Raw genomic sequence first — 19,016 nt, 5'->3', positions numbered from 1 at the left:
AAAAAAAAAAGCCTAAAACAATATAGGACAACATCTGCCCAATAAAATTATGCTTGGGTTATGACTTTGAAGATGAAAAATTTGAAAAGAAGGTAACCTTTCTATATAGTGAAATGGTCTAAACTAGAGATGAGTGAACCTCAAGCACTTACCGGTGGCTAAAGAAGTTGGATGCAGATGTTTTCTAGGTAGATTAGGACTGCATCCAACTTCTTCAGCCACCGGTAATGAAATGCCGCACACTTGGCTTCGAATGAACGCGAGCATGCTCGAGGCTCACTCATCTCTAGTCTAAGCCGATGACTCTCCAGAAAATTTTGAGGAACCTGAATCTAATGAATCGGCCGTTGGTTCATTTTGCCTTTTAAGGGCACGTACTGTATCGCTGCGTATTTAACGCTACGTGAAAATCAAAACTCGCATGTAAAAATCGCACCAAAAACTTCACACGATACGGTACGTGTGAAGCTACCCTCAAAGCAGTTCCTGTTCCCCAAGAAAAGACTGGAATGGGTCCAGTGCACAGTGACTTTTACAAGTCTTTCTTGGTAGATTAACTCAACTTTAGTGGTGAAGCTGCAACTCCCAGCATGTTGGCCACTGGCTATATGGGCATCCTGGGAGTTGCGACAGGAGATGATGAACAGAAGATGATGTTAAAGATTAACCTGCAACTCATACAATGTAATGTCTAGAGCAGGGCCTAAGTGGGTGGAAAGTAACACGAGGAGGCTCTGTTTGAATCCCAGTCATGCTCAACCCCTTCAAGCACTGCACTAGGGAATGTGTCAGTTCTACCAGGAGTATTTATTTATGTCATTTGATCAGACAGGGTTTGGGTGTTCAGACCTCTACTGATCGATTGAAAGAGCAGGGAGAAGAGCATGTCTGTGTGCTTCACGCTCTTGCTCACTGAACTCCTTGTCTGATTGTAGGTGTAAGAAGGCCATCTCATGGAGTATGTATGGTCACCTTAAGCATATACTTACAGGGGGAGATTTAACAAACATGGTGTAAAGTGAAACTGGCTCATTTGCCCCTAGCAACCAATCAGATTCCACTTTTCATTCCTCACAGACTCTTTAGAAAATGAAAGGTGGAATCTGATTGGTTGCTAGGGGCAACTGAGCCAGTTTCACTTTACACCATGTTTGATAAATCTCCCCCATAGTGTCTAAAGTGTATGGTGGACTCCCAACCCTTCACCATAAGATCATGTCAGTGAAGAGAAAGGTCGGCCTGTGTCACCTACAGTACCTGCAGGTACTGGACCTACATATAGCCACCTACTACCTGCCCATATGACCCAGCTCCCAGCAAGATGGCTGCCACTTGGATAACTTGATTTTTTACTACCCATAGCAATAAAGGAGTAAACACTCTTTCGCATTTTCATATATAATCCCCATATATAGAGTATATTAAAAAGGCAACAGAGCAAAGCAAAAGTACCAGAAGTGTAGAGATGTGTGGAGGTGTTAATAAACAGGCCAAGACAGCAATAAAGAGCCGAGCAGAACAGGAGAAGAGTTGGAGTATGACTTTTATTAACAGTGCTTATAAAGACAGGTCGAGGAAAGAATAAAAACATTGGGGTTCTGTGTATGTGCGTGTTCTATAGTCTCTATATAAAAACACATCAAACACCTTTGCATTAGGCCTAAACTCTTTGTTGCCAAGGGTTCAAGTGTCACAAGAAGCCTCATCTGGGAACATGGGGTGGAAATAGTACAGAGGAAAGGACATACAATATTCAGAAAACATCAAAAAGTAGACCAGGCAAAAAGAAAATGGCACCGAGGAGGTGCAAGCAAGACATAGAAGGTAGAGTATGCATCAGCCTATATACAGCAAGAGGGGTTCTCATTGTACAGTTGGTTGTATAGTCCTCATGCGCTCCCTGACATTTGTTTTTTTGGGGGTAGGGGGGTTCCATGATGGGACAGGGTACAACTGACCACTTGCCATTTTCCACTGGCAGGGTATAGCATCCATTGAACTTTGCTTTACACTTATAATATATACACTTTCTAGGCCTTTGCAGCCATACGTGGTGCACAAAAGCCTCAAAAAACAACAAAGATGCTCCGAAACTGAAAGGCCTAAGCTAGATCACAATGTACTTGACCTGCTTGGGTTGCCTTTATATGAAGAAACCTCTTTTGGTACTTATGCATGGTACTAGGCAGTGCTGACGCGTTTACACCTAATGCACAGGTACCGGTAGCGCTGCTTTCAGGAGGTCACGTACAATTACAGCGGGGTATAACTTTGGCGGTAGTAATAATAATAAGGGGTGATTATTAACGCTCGGTGTATAACTTTTGAAAAACTGTCGTCACCAAAATATATATAAATTACTATAGGAACTATACAAAATAATACATTTATGGTTGTGATTCTAAAAAAAAAAAAAAAAAAAAAGTATAAAGGGTAATTGGGCAGATTGCTGTGCAGCTACCCAGCTCTTGTGTCCAGTTACCTACATTTTCTATTCTCTCATTTTATTATTCTAATTCACCACCCACATCAGTACTCCCATCCTTACTACTGGTATATATGCCATTTAGGATGTGAACATTGATGTAGAATACGATCTGATGGGGAGGCTGTAACTTATTATATTTCTACCTAGAAGGACTAAGGACCTATAGTAACATGCTTGCTTTCCTTTTAGTACTTCTAGGGTTCATTGTTCCATTTTAATCGTTAAAAAAAATATAAATTTTATTCTATTGTTGATTCCCAATGATCAGCCAAAAAATGTTCAATTGGGTGGGGCTGAGCTGCATTACCAGGCACAACCACAAGCCCCAGCAAGCACCTTAGCCCCTTAGGGGTATAAAATATTGATGGTCTATTCTAAGAATAGGTAGTCAATTCTTTAGTGCCAGAAATATAAACAGGAACTGAGGTCTCTGATACGTTGCCTTTTCAACCGTAGTCACTGGTTTTTAATATCTAATAGAAAATAACTGTTACAGCCTTTAGACACAATATATATAATATATATATGTATACATATATATACAATTCACATTTTACTTAACATTAGCAAGCTTATTTAATAACATGCCAATAGCAAATATTCACAGCAACCAAGATCTGTAAAAAAAAAAAAAACAGCATCTGATTGGCTGCTGTAGGTGCAGGTTGTCTGTGTATCATTGACTCTCACCAACCACCTGGAATGCTGAAGAGGTGTATAGTATCATAAAAATAATGATACTTTATTATAAGGGCCGCCCACGAGGAACAGGAGATTAGCTATTTGCAGCATGTTATTAAATGTGCCTGATATTTAAGAATGTCAAATTTCCTAAAAAGTGTAAACTCACAGAATGAAATAAGAAATAAAAAATAATAATAAAACAGTCACAAAATTGCTATAGAAGTTCCACACGGAAATATATTTAAAAAAGAGAAGAGTTAAATTTCTTACATACAGCACATAATTTCCCAAATAAATTCTTAAAAAAATTAAAAAAAAAAAAAAAGATTCTGAATGTAACATCCATCCATATGACATAAAAACAACACAAAAGGTATAAACATGTCCATGTAACACAGGATTTTTCCTTAGGTCAGGAAACCAGTGAAACAGTGTAGAAGTCTGAAGAGTCCCACCTGATTGTGGACTCAAGAGTCTGATACAAAAGAGTCAAAAAAAGCCTTAAAGGGATTATCCAGCGCTACAAAAACATGGCTACTTTCTTCCAGAGACAGCCCCACTCTTGTCTCCAGCTTGGGTGGGGTTTTGCTGCTCAGTTCCATTGAAGTGAATGGAGCTTAATTGCAAACCACACCTGAACTGGAGACAAGAGTCGTATTGTCTCTGAAAGAAAGTGGCCATGTTTTTGTAGCACTGGTAAACCCCTTTAAGAAGCAATTGTCAGTATTGGGGTTTATTATCCAACAATAACATAATCCTACAGTATAAAGCAGCTCGGACCTCAGGCGTGGAGCATTTACCAGCCGACATTATACTGCTCTGCTTGGCATTTACTATAATAAATTATTAAAAAAACAAAATGACATAAAATTACAGTTACACAATTTTTTCCAATACTCGAGAAAAAGTGCACAAGTATATAGAGTTGTATTTTTCGTCTTTACATAAAATGTATTGTAGTTGGCCAAAAAATATTAACCCCTCCACTGAGGGTCATGGCAGAGTGCACTGTGGGTTTAAAGTGAAGCTCCACCATTGAGTAACACTGGTTATACAGGCAAATAAAGCAAAATGGACCATGTTATTCATTACATGGAACTTTGTTCTCATTCTGCGTATAAAGAAAATCTTATTGTTGCTACTAGAAACAGTCAACAAGCTCTGATTGGTGCTCTGATTTACTCAAAAACACCCTAAGAAGCATTGTAGCACCAATTCCAAAAACATGAACACATGGAACAATGATATAGTCACATGTGAACATTTACATGTTCATGACCCAGGATATACAGGGGTAAATGTTAAAAAAAAGTATTAAGGCCTACAGCCTACTTAAAGTGGTATTCTATTTAAAAATCTCAAGCCTGCTGTATGCCCTGCAGGAAGTGGTATATTCTTTCCAGTCTGACACAGTGCTCTCCGCTGCTACCTCTGTCCATGTCAGGAACTGTAAAGAACCGGATAGGATATGCTACTGCTCTGGACAGATCCTAAGATGGACAGAGGTGGCAGCAGTGAGCACTGTGTCAGACTGGAAAGAATACACCACTTCCTGCAGGTCATACAGCAGCTGATAAGTACTGGAATACTTAAGAATTTTAAACAGAAGCATTTTACAAATCTGAATAACTTTCTAAGATTTGATTTTTTTTTTTCCTCTGGAGTACCCCTTAAAAATACTACACCCATGTGCACTCAAAGTACTAGATAGGAGAGAAAAAACTATTTTACTAAAATAAGCTCATCTGCTTGGTGATAGCTTCCAAGTAGGCAACAAAGACTAGAACCACTAAACGGGAAATGAGATTGGCATACACCGGCTATTTTCATTCCGGAGGGCTTATACAGCCAATGCCAGTCAAAGACGGAGCTCCACCTTTAGTCAGTCTAAAAAGCACAACGTTCAACCTGCAGGGGTACGAGTCAAGGGCAGATTGTAAACTTCTAAGAAGGAGGTTTCAAAGTCCTCTATGGTCATACCATGGACCTCCAATGACGTTAGCACCTAGTATATGGTATCTCACAGAGTGAATGCTGCTGGTTGTTAGTGGTTGAAGCCGACGGGCTCCTGTCTGGCAGTGCTTTCTGCTGTTGGCATACAGGCCAATGAACATCATGATTCCTCAGTTGACTAACTCTAGATGTAACAGAACAGTTTGTCCACCCCCCCCCCCCCCCTTTCCTAATAAACACTATCAACTCGATCAGTTTATTTTACAGTGGTAATTTCGCTCATCTGGAACACCTCATTACGCATTATAGGCCTTTGGAGACGAAGAGTTATATGGCTGCCGTTCCCACGTATTTATTTGGTGACTGATGAACAGGAATTTATTGCATCTTCTCTAGATTAGCAATCAGACCGGATGGAGTTTTAGTTTATTTCTGTGCTTTTCCGAAAGGGCGTCTCCAAAAAGGTCCATCACCCCCCAAAAGACAGTGTACGGGTATGGCAGACCTAAGGTGCATTTAGTAGATTCTTCCAGAACTTTCGTAAAACCTTGAGAGGTCAGACAGCTAATGTAATGGTACGGGCTTTAAGCAGATGTTCCCCAAACTCAGAGGATTGATGGGCAATGGTGGTGGGAATCACTAGATGGAGGAAGGTACCTGCTGATGATCTATGTAGATATGTCCCTTATGTCCTGATTATTTTATACAAGTGAATTGCATAGCGCTAGGGGGTGACATTGGAATACAATTGGCAAGCTTATGCCTCCTCAACTGGAAGCAAGCGAGCGGTCTCGGAAACCCCCGACATGAGGGTAGAGTCAAGGTAGGTCTTTATAGGTATTTAGTGCACTTTATCTCACATGGAGGGTAGATATTAAGGACACATTACATGATTTAACCTCTTCACTGCTGCAGGAGAATGTGTTGCTATTCTGGAGAACTGGATATGATAAGAGAGACACGCGGGTGGAGGGGAAAGACAGAGTGGCCTAGGAAGGGAACAAGTGCTGACAAAGAAAAGGAATGGCAAATGGTAAGAGACATGGACAAAGAGAGCAAGTGCAGGAGCAAATAAATATAGTGTCAGTAAGAGGAAAAGGTAATGCAAATGTGTAGAGAAATAAAAAATTACATTTAAAGGGATCCTGTTGCATTGAACATGCAGTACAAGGTGAAGGCAGCAAGTTATAGAGAGGGAGGAGCTGAGCAGATTGATGTATGGTTTGTGGGAAAAATTCTTGAATAATTTGTTATTTATTGCTGTAAAACACTGGATTGAGTAGTCATGTGGGCAGTCCTGCTCAGTGATGGATGTGAATAAATTACTAATTATCTTGGAACTTTTGCAAAAACCCATATATCAATCTGCTCAGCTCTTCCTGGTCTACAACATGCTACCTACAGATTGGACTCCATTGTCAACATAACAGATTCCCTTTAAATAGCATTTTAGAGACTAAAGAGACACCCAGACACCTGAAAAGACACGATAAGAGGCAGCACCCATTCATGATATAATATTTTGTGCTCTAAAAATATTTAGGACATCTACAAGTGTTTTTTTTGTTTGTTTGTTTTTCACTCTGTCCAGAGAAGTGATGTTCAAATCCACAGCAATGGTTCACAAATGTCACCCGTATCTCTTTCCTTCCCATCTACTCTCTGGCAGTAAAGAAATTAAGACAAAGCACAATACACCTAGGCAAGGATAAGGGAAGCTGTACGTTCATGTGCGTTTAGTACACTGAATATAAGCACCAGGAAATAGACAACCTCGAAATAGGAAAAGTGCTTTAGATGTGGGTCTATAGGGATACCCCACGCAGCATTACAGCAAGGTACTCTGAACCCCACCACTCCCTAAGTTCGACATCCACGCCCCCCAACCCTTCAGTCACTAAAGCGGAAGTTATGAAAGAGCAGACCCCTTTTAAAATGCACAAAGACAAGAACCCTACTAAGCTAGGCAGCTGATGCAAACAAGGTCCCTGAATGTAGAAGTACCTGTCACTGGCTCAGCTGAGTCCCTTTAACTTTACCCCTCAATAAATAAATAGTCAGGCACTAAAGAGGTAGAGGAGCCGCAGGTTCCCCCATTGACTCCATCATCTCAGTGTCTGTTCTGATCTTGAAAACATAAAAGTCTAAAAGAATCACAGTTTGTAAAAGTGCTAAACAGTACATAAAATATCAATACATCATCTTGGCAGCTCTTGGCAGTGATAAGAACAAAAAAAGAAAATAGTATTGGTCCAAACCCTTCAAAAAAAAAAAAAAAAAAAAAAAAAAAAAAGAAACATTTTGGTTTAGTTGTGCCCCTGGTCCGCAAGTGACTCTTCCCTCCCCTGATGCCAGAAGACAATCCCCATGCAGGTTTCCAAAAAAGTTTGCCAAGAGCAGCTAGTGGAAAAAAGTTCAAAAAAGTAGGGATCAGCTGCGCCCCCTTGAGGGACTTTGTCTGACTAACACTCATCTATATTAAGGCAGATGAATTCCTGGATGCACTTCCTGTACTGCTGTTCTGTTGGACTGTTGCTGGGATATTGACCTGGTTGTCCGAATGGCCCTTCTGCTTCTCTCATCTCTTCGTTCATCCGGGCAAGTCGTAGCCTGTGGCAGAAGACATGAGAGAGGGTGGACTATGAGTACAAGAGATCATGTTCAGGGATATCAACAGATCTGTATAAGATGAGGCGGGAAAACTCACAAAGTGACAATATCTGCATTAGCTGCCTGCACGGAAATACTGAGAGGGTCTTGACCGTCGTCATCCACCGCATGCTGATTGGCCCCCCGCTTTAAGAACAGACAAACCTGACTGAAAAGAGGCAATTTTTTAATAAAAAGGTCACACCAAAAAACATTCTTATAGCTGATACAATACATAGAATAGCATGAGTCCATATTGTCCATGGTATCCTGTCCTTATACTCACCCAGTGTGCCCTAGATACGTTGCATGATGTATAGGTGCTCGTCCTCTCATGTCAGTCTGGTTTACATCCGCCCCATTCTGCAACAGGAACTCACAAGCGATCAGTGAGCCCTATAGAATATATACAGAATATATAAGTGAGTCTTACAGTAGGTCCTTAGATTATAGGTCAGGATTAAAGCCTCTATTACACGGGGCGACGAGAGAGAGCAAGCGAGCACAGACCTGTCAGGTCAGCGCTCACTTGTTCCTCGTTCCCTGCTTGCTGCCGGCACTATTACACGGGCCACAAGAGAGCAAGCGAGCACCGACCTGCTCGCTGCCAGCACTATTACATGTAATAGGGCCTTAACACTGCACAGTATGAAATGATTGAATGATTATATATCTATATATCTATCTATCTATATATATCTCTATATATATATATATATATAATTGAAAGTGTTATTTTCCTACCCCTATTACAGCCTGAATTAGAGGCGTCTTGCTCTCGTCTTCATCGTTCACCCAGTTGACGTTAGCCCCATTGGCGAGGGCTTCAGCCATGATAGGCAGGTTCCTTGCACGAGATGCTTTGTACATGAGCAGTCCGGGGTGAAGCTCTCGTAGGTCCTCAGGGTCTGAAGGCTCCTGTTCTGTCTCTGCTTCTCCACTCGAATCTTCTGAGACCTCACATTCTAATGGCCCAGGAGGAAAGAGATGAGAAATTAACTCTCCAGCTAGACGGAATGACACAATTTGACCATGACCATACAGTATGTTAGGCGATGATCACAGTGAGTAAATCTGTGGAATCCCGCCTGCCTCAGTGTGCCATAGTCCGTCTATAGGAGAGCGCGTGCTCCTCCGCTGAGTTGTGCCTGATTTACTCAGTGTGAACATACCCTTATAATGGAGCAAATAAAAAAAATGCTGGTACTTCTTTGAGGGAACCTGTCATCAGTTACATGCGGTCTGAAAGATGAGCAGCATAATACCCCAGCAGGTTTCCTTTTTGCAATGGTGTAAGGTTAACTTAAAACCATGTGGTGTTACAGAGGTAGCAAACTGGCCAAGTCATCATGGTGGTCCCTGTGGCTTCTCCATACAGCAGGGATGGGAAACCTTCGGCCCTCCAACTGTTGCAAAACTACAATTGTAATCATGCCCGGACAGCCAAAGCTTTAGATTTGGCTGTCCGGGCATGATGGGAATTGTAGTTTTGCAACAGCTGGAGAGTTGAAGCTTCCCCACCCCTGCCCTACAGGGAGAAATGTATCAATCAAAGCTGGTGAGTTGGGGAAAAGCCACCAGGGACCATGCTGATGACTCGGAGCCCTGTTCTTGGACAGTTTTTCACTGTAGTGTCACACCAGTGCAATATGGGAACCTGCCGTTGTTCTGGGCACAATGAAAATGATAACAGGTTCCATTAAATAAAAGTAAAACACACGCTCACCTTCCTCTGTGACACTGTCTACCACCGAGCCAAACACCAGGACATCATTGCTTCCATCTGTGCTTCCCCCCAGACCACTGTCACTGCTCAGACCTGCGGGGCCAACAGAAAGAAAGCCAAAAACATATTAAAACAAAGCAAATCATAACCATACGGGAAAAAAAAAAAACATATTCTACCAACTGCAGGAGGAGCCACTTTCATAGACTGTAATAGAAAAAAACTCAAAGCCAAAAAGTGAGGGTAAGCTGTGACTGGGCCCGAGGGCTGGAAGTGGGGAGTCGTTCAGTCACGGGTGGCGAAGGATGACACCATATTAGGGCATATTAATGCCATGTGACTTCATTTATTTTATGTACGACGCTATCTATTACCATACTGGCAATGAAGTTGCCCCACAGAGAGAGCAAATTACAAGATCATCTTTCTTTAAAGGGGTACTCTGGAGTAAAAAAATTAAATAAATCAACTGTTGTCAGAAAGTTATACAAATTATTTCTATTTAAAAAAAAATTCAAGCTTTCCAGTACTTTTCAGCTGCTGTATGTCCTGCAGGAAGTAGTGTATTCTTTCTAGTCTGACACAGTGCTCTCTGCTGCCACCTCTCTCCATGACAGGAACTGTCCAGAGCAGAAGAGGTTTTCTATGGGGATTGGCTACTGCTCTGGACAGTTCCTGTCATGGACAGAGGTGGCAGCAGAGAGCACTGTGTCAGACTGAAAAAAATACACCACTTCCTGCAGGACATACAGCCGCTGATAAGTACTGGAAGACGAGATTTTTTAAAAGAAGTAAATTACAAATCTGTATAACTTTTTGACACCAGCTGATTTAAAGTTTTTTTTTTATTTCTCTGGAGAACCCCTTTAAGCCATTAAGTTGCTATAGGTACAAGATAAACATTGCTCCAATAAGAACTACACATTTCCATGTCTGATGACTAAGCTTTAGCTGTTTTAGTGAGAATACCTATGCATTTGTATTGGGCATATTTAAATGGTCAATGCAAAATGGCCGAACAGATGACAATCCTCTACAATGGCCTGAACCTAACAACTATTGCCACATATGTCGTATATAGGTTAATATATGTCTTTCTCTTGCCGCCGACCTTACCTCCATCCGGGAGGAACGGCATAGCGCTCCCACCGGGCTCAGCGCCACTGCCAGTCCATGGTGCAGCTGGCAGGGGGTGCTGCGCAGGAAGCTGGTTGGCACCTAAGAGGAAGGTGAGGGCAGAGTCAATTTAGTAACACAATCTAGTGTCATTTACTAGCGTGATGATGAAACTACTCATGCAATCACTAAATGAGGTGAAAAATCTGGATTGGAGAAAAAAAAAAACTAAGAAAAGCAGATTCTACCATACATGAAAATATACTGGGATCAAATAACAAATGGAAGAATAAGACATGAGAAACTCGCTTCAAAGACGTTGGCGCCTTTGGATTTGTCTTAGAATAAATGCAGGTCATTGTGCTTTGTGGAATATAGCTACGAAGCCGGAATGATCCACAGGCTACGTATATAGGGTCATGTATGGTGCCCGTAACTAGACACGGAAAAGTCAGAAAACGTAAGCAAGCAGCCGACTGCTTTCTAGGAAGGTAACGTTTTATTCATAACCCACACAGTATGAACCTGTGCAATGCTGGAGCAACGCTGACAAGGCATCTATAGCAACCGAATGACGCTAGCAAACATTTATTCTGTTCTGTATATGATGGCATGATAGGATTTGTAATATGCATAGTGTAAAAATCTCTCCATAGCTACAAGATGGAACAGTAAGCCAGAACTCCCCATATACTTATTAAAGGGGTTAACCAGAATTAGAAAAAGCACAGCTTTCTTGCAAAAACAGGGCCACCCCTGTCCTCAGGATGTGTGTGGTATTACAAGTCAGCCCCTTTTACTTAGAACTTAGCTGCAAAACTCACACCCAAACTGAGGACAGGAGAGGCGCTGTTTCTGGAAGATAGCGGACATGTTTTTCTAAGCCTGGAGAACCCCTTTAATCCCACACGCCTGTGTCAATGACTGCTATCTTATAGCATTCGTAACTAAAGATGAGCAAACCGGGTTCGGGTTCGAGTCCATCCGAACCCGAACGTTCGGTATTTGATTAGCGGTGGCTGCTGAACTTGGATAAAGCTCTAAGGTTGTCTGGAAAACATGGATACAGCCAATGACTATATCCATGTTTTCCACATAGCCTTAGGGCTTTATCCAAGTTCAGCAGCCACCGCTAATCAGATGCCAAAAGTTCGGGTTCGGATCGACTCGAGCATGCTCCAGGTTCGCTCATCTCTATTTGTAACCTATATGAGAGATTTTGCTCAGTACACATATTCAATCACCAAATGGAGATGAACTTAGCAGATGGTGTAGTATAACAGTGAATACTTACTACGTGGCCCGGAGCCTGTGTCGAAGTAGGAGAAGAGGGAATCTAATTCATCTGGGCAAAACAGGGAATCCCGACGGAATTTGCGCTCAAATTTTGCAGCTGTAAAGACCAAATAAATAAGACAGTGAATGTATAATATCGATGTAATGAAGACACTTGGGCCACATTGGCTATTTTTACGTTTCGGTATATACGTATTCGCATTCCCATAAATCGCTGAAGATAAGTAAGACATCTGCTTATATGCTCTATAAACAGGGGTGTCAAACTCAAATACACAGTGGGCCAAAATTTAAAAATTAGACAAAGACGCGGGCCAACCTTGATAATTATTGAAGCGTGAATGCGGCGGTCCTGGCACTTTCAGTGGTGTGCGTCTCCCAGCCCTGTGCACTATGATAAATGACATGATATATTGCTATGCCATGATTAAACCCCAACCAATATAATAGCCACCCCCCCCCCCCAATATTGCCCCATGTAGTAGCCAACCCAACCAAAATTGCCTGACATAGTAGACAGCTCTCCCAGTAGTGCCTGAATAGTAGCCAGCCCTCCCCAATAGTCTCCTATAGTAGCCAGCCCTCCCCAATAGTCTCTTATATAGTAGCCAGCCCTCCCCCATAGTCTCTTATATAGTAGCCAGCCCTCCCCCATAGTCTCTTATATAGTAGCCAGCCCTCCCCCATAGTCTCTTATATAATAGACAGCCCTCCCCAGTAGTCTCATACAGTAGCCAGCCCTTCCCAATAGTCTCATATAGTAGCCAGCCCTCCCCATAGTCTCATATAGTAGCCAGCCTTCCCCATAGTCTCATATAGTAGCCAGCCCTCCCCATAGTCTCATATAGTAGCCAGCCCTCCCCATAGTCTCATATAGTAGCCAGCCATCCCCCATAGTCTCTTATATAGTAGCCATAGTGGGCCAGATGTAACTGAAACCCTGAAACCCGCGGGCCAGAGTTTGACACGACTGCTCTAAAAAGCACATAAGCAGCCTTCAATGGGTTAACCAGTCTTGACTAGTGTTGAGCAGACTCGCTGAAGTGTTCGGGTTCAGCAACATTCTCTGAACCCAAATGCTTGGTATTTGACTTCCAGTGGCTGAAAAAGTTGGATGCCGTCCTAGGGCTGCCAGGAAAACACGGATACAGTGATAAGTTCCATAGTATGGAACTTCCAATTATCTCCATTAAAATTCAGTACACTGCAGTGATAACAGAGATGAGAAGGGAGAGCATGCGCTGCTGAGCGCTTCTGCCCCTTCATTCAAGTGATCGTCGGGGTCTCAGCACCCGGACCCCCACTGATACTCACTTCTGACATGTCAGATGTTTTTACAAATGATAGTTACTAGAGATGAGCGAACCTCGAGCATGCTCGAGTCCATCCGAACCCGGTGGCTGCTGAAGTTGGATAAAGCCCTAAGGCAATGTGTAAAACATGGATATAGTCATTGGCTGTATCCATGTTTTCCAGACAACCTTAGAGCTTTATCCAAGTCCAGCAGCCCCAGCTAATCAAATGCCGAACGTTCGGGTTCGGATGGACACGAACCCGAAACTGGTGCGCTCATCTCTAATAGTTACCTTTTAAGGGGTGCACTGCTTGTACCAGTGCCACAGACTCTTCTGTTTACCAGTGCTTGCTTCTGCATCACTGAACCACTGTATTAAATAGCGGTGGTACAGGGTCCCTGTCGTGTAGTCCTGTTCAAGTAACCAAGGCAATGGTGCAGTACCCTGCAAGTGATCTGTCTCCTAGGTTTAAATGAGAATTATGTGCAAAGCAGCTCTCTCACGCCACCTGCTGGAGTCAGCTTTCCCTTCAAGGCAGTGTTAGAGTTTCACCAGAAAATGACCTATTGTTTAAAGTTTTTTAAACATTTTTTAAAGAGTTTCTGGTGATGTTTTTGCAAATTTTCCATTTTTACAATCTATATTATAAAATCATCCTAATATCTAGCAGTTTTTATTCTGACAGCAAAGACTAAGGGTGGCATTGCACGGAACGATTATTGTTCGAAAAATCGTTAAATCGTTCGGATTTGAATGATCGTTTAGTGTAATAGCAGACAACAAGAAATCGTTGGTCGTTTAATAGAATTTGGACCTATTTTTATCGTTGATCGTTTGCAAATCGTTCGCATGTGATAAGACGTTGTACGGTCGTTCACAGTAGCAGCGAACGCAGTGGTGACGACAGAACGAACGCAATAACAATCATAAGTAACGATCATCATTCCGTGTAATTGGGTGAACGATTTTAGGTCGTTCGCGTTCGTTTATCGTTAATAGTTGATCATTGAAAAATCGCTTCTCATTCTAGTAAAAGTTCTCATTCTAGTAAAAAGCGACTAGATAGGGCTTGCTGTAAAGCACACCTCTAAATGTTGTTAAAAACAACAAGATGGCTGCTTCTATAATTATGTACTAAAATTAAGTTAAGCTAAGTCTCCAGTCATGTTCTGGGGCTTCTTAGAGGAGCTGACTTGAAGAGAATGCTATAGATGCTGTCAAAGAGCTGCTATGCATATGCTTCTTCCCAAATACCCAGCACATGATTGGCCTGTAAGCGTCCACATGTCTTTATGACGTTCTCCTCCGTGAGAAACATAACCCCCTTGGTTCCTTAGCTTATAGAAGGCGTACCTGAAGAGAGCATGGCTGGAGATGTGTTCCCGCCATCATGCCTGTACTTCCTCCGTGCAGAAGGAGCTTTGATGGAGCTGTTATTTCGTTGACACTTTTTCACGCTCCACCTCTGTGACTTCCGATCATTTTCTACATCTACACTTCCCAACCTCTTTAAGAACTTCTTCTCCACATACTTTGCTTTGATCCAGGCCTCTTTGTCCTGCCTAAAAACAACACATCTTTAGTCACTGAAAACAATGCACAGCAACATTCCCTTAATCTGGGATCATACAAAAAGTCACCATATAAAGCAGGGATGGGGAACATTCAGGCCGCCAGATGTTGTAAAACTACAATTCCCATCAAGCCTGGACAGCCAAAGACTTGGCTAGAGCAGTTTTTTCCAACCGGTGACTCTCCCGCTGTTACAAAACTACAACTCCCAGCATGGCCTGACAGCTACAGACTGCGCATAATGGACATTGTAGCTTTGCAACAGCTGTAAAGCCACAGGTTAGAGACCACTGATCTAGATGATCAATCTTAACTTAACATACTAGAATTTCCTTTCAATGGACAATGTCACTTAAAAAAAAAAACGTCATATACAAGGAGAACTTGTGATATGTCTATATCAATCAATATAGTATCCACATGACATACATCGTTCATGTCGGCTGATCGTTGCAGTAGCTTGTTTTTAACATGTTGAAAAACAAGCGACTGATACAGCAACGATCTTCTGCCTTCGCTCCGTTGAATAGGAGCATCGGCAGCAGACGCTGCTGTATTCTATGGGCTGCCCAGACGATCAGCGATCACCCGGCAGCTCCCCCGCAGCTCCCCGCCGCCCCTCCCGCACTCACCAGCTCGCTGCAGCCGCAATGAACAGCGGCGGCAGCGAGTGGGGAACGAGGAGCAAACGAGCGCTGAGAGTGCTCGTTTGCTCCTCTAGACGGCCCATGGAATAGGGCCATAATACATACCGAGAACATCCCGGTGTTGGCTTTTTCAAGCCTAGCTGTTCACACTTTGCCTCGTAGATCTGGTTTATTGTGCTATTTCCCAGCTCACACATCAACTAGAAAAGAGAGGGAGAGACAGAGGGAGAGGGGTGTCATGTTAATACTTCTAGATGGCTCTGCCCATCTCCTAATGAAAGAATTGACTGTACAATGCTAGCTTACCTTTAGCAGCTCTGGTTCCCAGGAGTCCAATGTAAGAGAACGTACTTTAGAACAGTGCACACCTAGACTTCTGAAAAACACAAGGAGACATGACATGTTATTGCTCTATGGGTTTAAAACATAGATGGTAAAAGATGTCATAGGTTTCTATTTAATCTGTTAATAAACAGCATGTTACTATAGTATATCCTGTATTATTGTGTATTGTATGGTGTGTGTGTGTGTGTATATATATATATATATATACACATACACACACACACATATACACACACACACACACACACACACACTAAGGCATATATAACGCAACATACCTGTGAATTCCTGAGCATTCTATGCAAAGTGTGATTCCTAGGTTGATGCTGGCCCACCGGGGGTCCGTCTGTCCACAGTCACAGCACTGGTCATTGCCAGCAATGCTCTGCACCCGCTGCAAGATACTTTCTCCCTTAATGCTCCGTTCCCTGGAGTCACTGGCAGAGTCAATGCTACTAGTGGAAGGAGATGCTGTCCTGTCGAGCCTCTGGAAGAATCCACATACATTATGTCAGATACACCTCTTATCAAAATGTTGTGCACAGATACAAAGTTTAGAAAAATTAATCTTGGCTTTGTTTGAACAGTATGTAATATCCTATGTCAGTAAACATGAATGTGATCATTTAAATTGGAGATTAAAGGGGTGATCCACCCTTATCCTTGGGACAGGCCATTAATATTAGGTTTTGGAGGGGCTGGGGCAGAAGGTAATCCACTGCGGATCCGTGCCCTGTACACTCTATGGCAGACAAACTCGCAGCGGGATGTACATCCCGCTGGGAGAATGTCTGCGGCTCGCCCCGTTAACCCCCACCGCCGGAGCCGATACTGCCATAGAGGGTATAGGGAACGGATCCGCAGCGGATCACGCTGCAAATTCGCAGCGTGAGATCCGCTGCGGATCCGTTTAGAGTGAAACTAACCTTAACTGGGTTCCCTTCACCTTAAAAGGGGTTATCCAGTGCTACGAAAACATGGCCACTTTATTTCAGAGACAGCCCCACTCTTGTCTCCAGCTTGGGCGGGTTTTTGCTGCTTAGTTCCATTGAAGTGAATGGAGCTTAATTGCAAACCGCACCTGAACTGGAGATAAGAGTCGTGTTTGTCTCTGAAAGAAAGTGGCCATGTTTTTGTAGCACTGGATAAATTTAAATGGCTTAAATTACCTTCACAAGAAATGGGCACCAACCTCTATGTAGTAGTTATCTGGGGTTTCCCGGTACGCAGAGGCAATGCTGGCTTGCACAGCTTGGATCCAGCCTTGTCGCAGCTTCTCAGAGTCAGCTTGTAGCATGCAGCTCCTGGTAATTGTGCACATCATAACAGTTAACATTACAAATCTGGTCCATGTGGGCAGAAGAGCTTACAGTCTGTTTTAATGCCATAAACAAAGACAGGGCTGGCGTGATTTGCCAGGGATCAGGTGACGTGATGCAATGACGACACTACAGTCATCGAATATCCAGACTGTAGTTGCAAATTAACAACCTATCAGCGGGTCACGCTGGAAGTTGTAGTTTTTGCAACAGCTGAAAATGCACAAGTTGGGAAACACTGATATAGACAGACAATTCACAACACTACCACAAGGTGGTGCTACAGGCTTTCCAATGCAATAATACACCATTACTGCTTTACAAGAACAAGGGTGTAATGCCATTAGGCTTTTGCACACGGGTCCTTCCAGATGGCTTAAATGAGTTTCCAAAAGGCTAAATGGCAATTATGCTGTAAAGATTCAGAAGCCCGAGAAGGATTCATTATGGATATTTTAGTGTGAACAAAAGCTAGAAGGCTCCAAAAATAACATCTGTGTGCATGGGTGTGGAGAACGGGCGCACAGGGTGAATCATAACCACGTCTGGGGATCATGACCTTGTTTAAATCACTGCTTCCTTCACCCGTGTGAATGCCTGCACTGCAGTGGGTGCTAACAATTGTCTGTCTATACAATACAAATGAGCGCTGTCTCCATTAGCATTACTTTGAGAGATTGTGCAATGGAGGGTGACACCACAGAAAACAGCTGCTAACATTACATTACAATGCACACTCACTTTCAGTCTGGTGAAAGTCAATGGTACCGATGTAATGTGGAGACGTTGCATATCAGTTCTATATTCTTAATATACATGTTGAACTTACTTGGAGGGTGAAACAACTTCAAAACAAAACCTTCTTTCTATATCCTCGCAGGGCTTCACTGTACATAGTCTAAGGTCCTCCACCACCACAGTCAGACCATCCTGCCAAGACACAGAAGGTATTAGATCTCTAGCTACACCAGGGGTGCACAACCTGCGGCCCTCCACCAAGAAGTGTCCAGGCATGATGGGAGTTGTACTTTTGAAACAGCCGGAGGGCTGCAAGTTGTGCACCTTTGTACTACACCATTATTAATGGGAATCTGTCACTATGTTTATGCTGCCTTAAATAAGGGCAGCATAAACTACTGACTGGAATGCTGAACAGAACTATATTACTTAAATTATTTCGTTCAGTTGTTCTCCTAATATAAAGGAGAATGGGGCTAATGCCGCTTGACTTACTCTGGCTGCTGATTGATAGTTATCTGCCTATATACAGAATAGGCAGACAATTGCCAATGTGCTGAAGCTCATAAATATCCAGGACTACAGAGCACATGCACACAATGGAGACGACTACTTGTTGTCGAAGTTATTCAGGAGGAGATCTCTGAATCAGCTGCACGGAAAAATGTAAGTGATATATCATTCTGTTCAGCTTCTCTGTCACTAGTTTATGCTACCATGAGAAAGGACAGCCTAAACCTACTGACAGAGTCTCTTTAACTAGAATATAGAGAAACACCTAATATTTTAGCCTATGCACCACATAGAGTACAGTGCACTGCACAATGCTTCCAAGGCTAGCCAGAAGTCACAGACATTCAGGCCTTGTTCCCACTTAGTATTTGGGTTCAGGAGACAGTCCCATTCAGTACACAGAGCTATAAGGCATGCCTCTATATAGAGGACCTGTCATGAGGGTACATTACACGATCAGGCCATTCCTTCCTACTGAGATGTGCTGACGATTAACAGCGGCTTCTCGCTCTATTGACAGACTACAGGCACCATTTACTGTTGACAGGGCTAAGGAGAGCAGATGCAGGTAATTTGATTTCCCCGGGCCTGCTCTTCTCTCACCTATTATCTTGATTGCTGCCACTCATACAGACAGCCTTTCAGCCAGTAGTCATATAACAAGGAAACGCTGCC

General features: G+C 42.8%; 1 protein-coding gene across 6 annotated transcripts in view; it reads right to left on the bottom strand.

Annotated features, from left to right (window-relative positions):
- The window catches only part of ACAP3 (ArfGAP with coiled-coil, ankyrin repeat and PH domains 3), a 129,982-nt gene that overhangs the window by 1,088 nt on the left and 109,878 nt on the right, over nucleotides 1–19,016 (bottom strand). For 3 of the 6 annotated variants that reach the window (XM_069948760.1, XM_069948761.1, XM_069948766.1), the window contains 13 exons: nucleotides 17,920–18,020; nucleotides 16,964–17,075; nucleotides 16,050–16,258; nucleotides 15,733–15,802; nucleotides 15,532–15,626; nucleotides 14,561–14,769; nucleotides 11,911–12,009; nucleotides 10,617–10,718; nucleotides 9,501–9,593; nucleotides 8,519–8,739; nucleotides 8,061–8,170; nucleotides 7,833–7,943; nucleotides 7,674–7,735 (listed from right to left, as the gene is read on the bottom strand). In XM_069948760.1, the coding sequence (XP_069804861.1) occupies nucleotides 7,674–7,735; nucleotides 7,833–7,943; nucleotides 8,061–8,170; nucleotides 8,519–8,739; nucleotides 9,501–9,593; nucleotides 10,617–10,718; nucleotides 11,911–12,009; nucleotides 14,561–14,769; nucleotides 15,532–15,626; nucleotides 15,733–15,802; nucleotides 16,050–16,258; nucleotides 16,964–17,075; nucleotides 17,920–18,020 (1,594 nt within the window). Of the gene's footprint in view, nucleotides 1–6,688; nucleotides 7,736–7,832; nucleotides 7,944–8,060; nucleotides 8,171–8,518; nucleotides 8,740–9,500; nucleotides 9,603–10,616; nucleotides 10,719–11,910; nucleotides 12,010–14,560; nucleotides 14,770–15,531; nucleotides 15,627–15,732; nucleotides 15,803–16,049; nucleotides 16,259–16,963; nucleotides 17,076–17,919; nucleotides 18,021–19,016 lie in introns of those variants that run through there. The other 3 variants (XM_069948763.1, XM_069948764.1, XM_069948765.1) reach the window with 3 other exon arrangements.

This window comes from Dendropsophus ebraccatus, chromosome 12, assembly GCF_027789765.1.
Source record: "Dendropsophus ebraccatus isolate aDenEbr1 chromosome 12, aDenEbr1.pat, whole genome shotgun sequence".
In the NCBI taxonomy this organism is placed as follows: Eukaryota; Metazoa; Chordata; class Amphibia; order Anura; family Hylidae; genus Dendropsophus; species Dendropsophus ebraccatus.
The sequence above is the reverse complement of the archived record's forward strand: the minus strand, read 5'-3'. Positions and strand labels throughout refer to the sequence as shown.